The 6,532-nt window shown below is 50.6% G+C and overlaps 1 protein-coding gene across 1 annotated transcript in view; it reads left to right on the top strand.

Annotated features, from left to right (window-relative positions):
• Window positions 1–5,480, top strand: part of Kcnk12 (potassium two pore domain channel subfamily K member 12) — a 23,314-nt gene extending 17,834 nt beyond the window's left edge. The window contains exons 3-4 of the mRNA XM_033762266.1: window positions 1,462–1,513; window positions 5,211–5,480. Coding sequence (XP_033618157.1) covers window positions 1,462–1,513; window positions 5,211–5,480 — 322 coding nt within the window. The remainder of the gene's footprint in view (window positions 1–1,461; window positions 1,514–5,210) is intronic.
• The last annotated feature ends 1,052 nt before the right edge of the window (window positions 5,481–6,532 follow it).

Below are 6,532 nucleotides of genomic sequence, written 5' to 3'. Positions count from 1 at the left end.
CGCTGGGCATCATGAACAACCGGCTGGCGGAGACCAGCGCCGCCAGGTAGAGCGCTCTCAGAGCTGGCGCTTTCTTAATCTTTATCCAATAAAACTAAACCAAAAAAGAGGAGTTTTTTAAAGATATGCTATTTGGCCAGGCCTGATGAAGGGCAGGTTTTAGGGGAGCCTGTGCTCCTTGTGAGTCCCTTCTTGGAGAACCGCGGTTCCCAGCAGGTTCTCCAGGGAGAAAAAGTGGTACCCCAGGCCCCCATCCGGTGCAAGCCACAGCAAGGAGAGCGCCATTCCCGGGCTCTGCAGACTGGCACCAGACCCTTTCTCATGCTCATAAGCAGCTGGCAACCTCAAAGCATATGGTGCATCTTTTCATGGCTCCGAATTACCTCCGCAGCATTTAGAATCCTGGTCCTGCCTAGCAGCTTCCTTCTGGTCGTCAGAAGTGAGATAGTCACAGTTTTGACAGGTGGGGGTGGGGACAGCCATATGTTGCCTCCCGTGTGTATATATATAGAACAGCCACTACACACAGAGAAAGCTGTAGTATTATGCAAGGAGATGAGGCATAGCACCCACTTGCGGACTGTGGCATTTCCCCCACATTTGGAAATTGCAAATGGTAAGGGGCTTAGCTGGCCTTTCCCAGCCTGGAGGTAGTCCAATCGGCTCAGCTCACAGGGCAGCGACTAGCTCCGGAGGGCGGTGCTCAGCTTCATCTGGAACCCGCTCCTCACACTTGCAAGCTTCATCCACACACAGGAATGCAGTCCATTATTAATGGACTATGTGACACACCTCAAACAAGAGGATTTTTTTTCCTTCCTTCCTTCTTTCCTTCCTTCCTTTCTTTCTTAACTACCACTGATCAGTTCAACTTTTTTTTTCCTTTTTAAAGAGCACAGACCACACCTCCTCGCCCCCATGAGTCAGGGAACTGCCAGTTACACCAGGAACCCAAAGCAGCCATCTACAAATATCAGGGCATTTGGCTCCAGGGGCCATAGAAGGTGTGAAGGACAGAATCAAGGAATGTATTTCTTGTGTGCACAGTCTAGTGGAGGTGGAGGGAGGGAGGGAGGGAGGAAGAGGGAGCTGACAGGAGCCCTGGAAGGAACTTGAGGGTTACAGTCATGCTGTGTATGATCCTTAGGCTGAAGGACTGATTCTCCTGGACTCTGTAACTCATGGGTCTAGAGATGGGGAATGGGTGGTGAAGGAACACTTCTCTGCCTTTGTTTCTTACCTAAAGAAATGTTGACCCTAAGGACCATACGGGACCATGTCTGACAGGAAGTCTTAGAAAGGCACCACCTTGCCACCATCTCTAGCAATGCCGTGACCTCTCCCTGCCTGGCACTGTGCCTGTAACACAAACACATATGCACAAGCACTCACATGTGCACACTCACATGCAAACAGCGGAAACAGTCATGCCTGAATGCCAGGCTTCTCTTTCCTCTGCAGTTTACAGCAGGAAAATGAGCCGGAGTCTCAAGCACTCTCAAGCTACTTGCGGGTAATTTAATGGGGTTGGAATTTGAAACACACACCCCAATCTGGGGTCAAGCCAGTGAGGGGTGGGCAGGAGAGGGGTCATTAGGCTCCTGGGAGAGCCCACCTCTAGGACAGTCACAGAAAAGGAACACACTGAGGGAGCACATATCTCTGCTGCAGGGCCTATGGCAGGACCTGGAAATAAAATTCCAGATCTATCCCTTTAAAAGAAGGAACCACTAAAAGTCATCCAATTAGAGATTAAAAAACAAAACAAAACACAATTTGAGACGTCATCTAGGCAACAGTAAATTACTTGGGGATCTGAGTCATTCCAAAGGGAAGTAGAGATCCTAGTGGTAAAGGACTGTAAGGACTTAGTCCACAGGCAAAATAGCCTACCCAGAAGAAGGGAGAAGACAACTGCACTCTGGGCCCGAGGCGGAGCTCCAAGACTCCACAGCTAGACAGGCGTAATGAGGCATCCATGTTGCCAAGCGAGCAGCCAGCATGCATGGAAGGCTGTTTCCATGGGAGAGACCAGTATCTGCCTCCAGAGAAAGGCAAAGCATTCCTTAGCTATCTCCTCTGTCTACCCAAAGTTGCTTGTACTGCAAGCTTAGCTGGTTTTTTCTTCCTTTCCTGTGCTCTGGCTTTAGGGGCAATTTGAGCAGGCTTCTGAAGAAACCATAGCATGATAGCATGGTACTCAGGATCTGGGGACACATGAGCATTTCTGCCCACATCCCCTGGTTCCCACCCCACCAATCTCAGTGGCACTGCCTAGTACAGCACACCATCATTCTTCCAGCAGGCCTGGGGTGCAGTGTGGACCAGGGGCTGCTTCCTTGAAGAGCTGGGGCTCCCGGGGTCAGGGGATATAGGACCCTTACGGGACATGTAGTTTGTCTCCTGCTTGAGAGTATGGAGAAGAACGGATGGGGCCCTCCCATCAGCTGGAGAATAATGACGTGGATAGGGACCCTTTTATTCTATACAGGTCCTTCCGAACCTTGGGCTAAGAAGGCCTCCATTTCCCCAGAAGCCAAGGCCTCCCCCACCACCATGGGGTCTCTCACTGACCCACAGCTGATAGCTCACTGCAGTCCACAACTGGCTTATGTGCCAGGAGCTTTTTCCTCACCTTAGGCACCCTTCCTGCTGCATGCTGGGCTGAGGGCCGTCATAAAGGTGGCCTGACTAACACACTCTTGCCACCCAACTGTGACCACATAGAAACCAGAGTGCTGGTACCAGGCAGATAAAGGGTCAGGCCCCTTCATCTTCTGAGTAAAGTGTAAGGCCCCAGGCCTGGAGAAGGAGTCCAAAGACTCAGGAAGTCTCAGGTGGAAAGTCTCACTGGTGGAAAGCATCAGACAGCCTGGGATTTGCACAGCAGCCTTACAATGAGCTCCTAGACCTCTTCCCCATAGAAAATCCCAGTCTGGGCCACTTTAAGAAGAAAGATTTCAGCCTAGGGTAGTGGTGCATGCCTATAAACCCAACTATTTGGGAGGCTGAGACAGGAGGATCACAGGTTGAAAGCCAGTCTGGGCAACTTTTCAAGACTCTGTCTCAAAATAAAAAACAAAAAGGGCTAAGGATGTGGCTCAGTGGCACAGTGCCCCTAGGTTCAATCCCCAGTGCCACAAAAAAACAAGAAAGGTTTCTCATGTTTAACTCTCCAGAGTCTTGTGAGGGCCTTTTGGCAGCTTCATGTGTACATGAAGTTTGTGTTTTACCCAGAAGCCAGCAGCTGTACCCAACCCCAGCCCTGAAAAACCACTGCTCTGTGGTCCCAGGAGTCTGTCCCTCAGACAGGCCCCCAGAAAACCCCTCTTCCTGCAGGCAACTTCAAAGAAGCTTCTAGGGAGCTGAGGCACCATGCAGCCCCCTGAGCTGGTTGCCACAGGAGCTTTGGGCCAGGGGGTTCTGTCTTACTGTAACTTTTTACTCTTAAACCACAAAAAGCACAATTCTATATTACTGTCTGAAAAACATGTCTGGACAGCACCTTGGGCCCTTCTGGGTCCAGAAGAGGTGCTGGGGCGTTGTCATCTGTCGAAGTGGTGGTTGTGTAGCATAGCTATGACCTGAGTGAGGGCTCCTCGTGCTGGGTGGGACAGGGTGGAGCTCTGCTGAGGCCACTTCTGAGCTCCTGGAAGGCTCAGCAGCTTGGACTTGGGCCTGGACTCTTGGGCCCAGAGCAGCTGTCACCCTCAGGCCCCTGGAGCAACTGCATCGTGGAATAGCCATGAGGTTCTGCACTGACCTGGCTGGAGCCCTCCTCCCTATGGAAGCTGAACCTGGCTTTCCAACTCCATGTCTATGCTCTTCCCCCTCATAAGGGGCTTGGAGCACTCAGCAAGCCTTCGGGATTCTTGAATGGCAGACACATTTCTTTTTCTGGATAACACTTCAAGAGAGGACTGGAAGGGTGTTTCAATTAACGATGAATAAAACGCAGCCTGCCACCTCTTGCACTGTTTGATTTCTGTCAGAACACTGCCTCCTTCCTCCATCCTGCTCCCATCTCCTCTCTGCAATGCCTGGAGACTGGTGGTGACCATGGGGCTCCCCTACAGAGCCACAGTGACTCCACCAGAGCCCCGGGGCACCCTGGCCGAACCATGGTTGCAGGCTCCCGCCTGGCTGTGCACTTGACTCTCTTTAAAGGACACAACACCTAGGCCGGGGATTTAGCTCAGTGGTTCCGCTGCCTGCCTCACAAGGACCTGAGTTCGATCCCTAGTACAAAAAAAAAAAAAAAAAAAAAAAAAAAAAAAACAAGACGAAATACCCAGACCCTATCCAGAGATTCTGATTCCATGGGTGTAGGATAAATGAGACAGCACTGGGATATTTTATTATTATTATTGTTATTATTAGGATATTTATTAGCATTATTATTATTTTTGAGGTTGCCCTAGTGAGTCTAATGTGCAGCCATGGTCTTGAACTTGCAACAAAGTACTGTATCTGGGTATGGTGCACACACCTGTAATCCCAGCCCCTGGGAGGCTGAGGCAGGAGAACTGCAGGTTTAGGCCAGCCTGAGCTATGTACTGAGACCCTGTCTCAAAAAAAAAAAAAAAAAAGATGGGCTGGGGATTTAGCTCAGTGGTGATGTTGCCTGCCTCACAAGCACTAGGGCCAGGCTGGGGACTTAGCTCAGTGGTTTCAGGCTGGACCCCTGGGGTGGAGGACAGTTAGGCCTCCACTGAGCCTGGGCACCCAGGAGGAGCAACAGGCTTGGATAGGAGAGAAGAGTTCAGCAAGGAGAAGATGGTTTGAGGGCCCTGAGCAGTGTCCAGGGAGGTTTCCACTCAGCAGTGGTCTTATGAGTCCAGAGCTCAGAGCAATGATCTAGGCTAGACCAGCCTTCCTGAAGTTCTCACCCAGGCTAAGATACAGAAAGATAAAAAGAGGATCGTAAACAGCACTTAGAGGACGGGCAGAAGAAGAAAAAGCTAAAAATAGACTAGGGAAGGAGAGCCAGGGATGTAGGAGAAAACAATATGGAATGCCAAGGGCCCAGGGCCAGCAGGGTTCTGAGAGGTGAATTACAAGTGCCACTGGGAAAGAGTAAAACAGGGACTGACAGAGCACCCTGGATTTAGGGGCAGAGAGGATATCAGTGGTCTCAGCAAGAAAGCTGCAGTGACGTGTAGGCTCCTTTGGAATAGGACTGCCTTGCACCCCTTAAGGATGTTCCTTAGGATACAGACTCGGCTGTGCTGATGGAGACCCAGCAGGTACCTGGCCACTTGTCTTTTATGGCCCCAGCAGCCCTCATGGTGTTGCCAGTGTCCATGGCCCAAGAGACTGCACCATCAGCATCCACATTTAGGCAAAGGAATGGAAAAGGGAAGATTGGCTACATCCCGTCCTTCCAAGGGAATGACTCCAGAATTCTACACGTCACCTGTTCTCCCTTCCCAGTGGCTGTGCTGTGTCAAATGGCCTGCTATAGTAACACGGGGACCTGAAAACAGTTTTCCCTCAAGGCAGCCATGGACCAGGTGGGGTTAGTACTCCTAAGAAGGGGGGCATCAGTTCCTCTTCAGGCTACACAGGGGACTGCAGTGATACCTCAGAGGGCTCACAGGAGACCTGGTGTCAGAGCTGCCTATTGTTTCCAGAGTGACTCAGAGCTCAGCTGGAAAAAAGAATTGAGTCTCTTCCCCTTCTCTGGCTCCCACTGGCAAACTTACATGAAACTGGCAAGGAACTGTGGGAAATGTAGTTTGCAGACTTTTAGCCTCAGCAAGCACAGAGCAAGTTTGGAGGCTATAGGTATAAAATGACACACTTCAATTAGGACACCTTGATCATCATGAATTTCCCAGAAAATGCCTTCTATTAGAAGAACTTGAGTCTGGGCTAAGAAAAGCTATATTCCTAGTCCTTTGTTTTTTGCTTTTGTTTTCATTTTGAAATGGGGTCTTCATATGTTGTTACCCAGGCTGGTCTTCAACTGCTGGATTGAAGTGAATCTCCTGCCTCAGCCTCCTGAGTGGCTAGGACTACAGGCACACCTCACTTGTGCTCCATGCTAGTCCACTTTTGAGAGGCTTCTACTCCATTCTGAGAGCAATGGTCACAGAAGGGATGTTTAAGAATCACTGAAGAAAAGCTCTGCCCTGGTTGCAGCTCTTTGGCTGACAGTGAGCAGATCTCTCCCCTCGCTCAGGTTCCTTCCCTTGGCAGCATAATGGGGCTGACCTTTGGGCCCATCGTTCTGAGAGAAAGAGAAGAGGGTAAAAGATGTAAGAGTCCCACAAACTGGAGATGGAGCTCGGTGCTGCAATGCTTGGCCAGAAAGCTTGAGGCCCTGGATTCGATTCCTAGCCCCACCAAAAAGCAAACAACAAAGAAGTGTTCCGTGGGGATTTCTATCAAGAGCTGCACCCAGCAAACATTTGCCAAGCACCTTGCTCAGGGTGGACAGTTGGCTCCAATACTTTCCCCAGAGGCAGATGGAGCAGGTCCAGTCACCTGGACACAGGATGGGAGGAAACATCCCCACCCAGGATGGGCC

Source organism: Fukomys damarensis, unplaced genomic scaffold, assembly GCF_012274545.1.
Source record: "Fukomys damarensis isolate Sample0158 unplaced genomic scaffold, DMR_v1.0_HiC HiC_scaffold_2, whole genome shotgun sequence".
NCBI lineage: Eukaryota > Metazoa > Chordata > Mammalia > Rodentia > Bathyergidae > Fukomys > Fukomys damarensis.
Note: the sequence above shows the minus strand (reverse complement) of the source record. Positions and strands in the feature narration are given on the sequence as shown.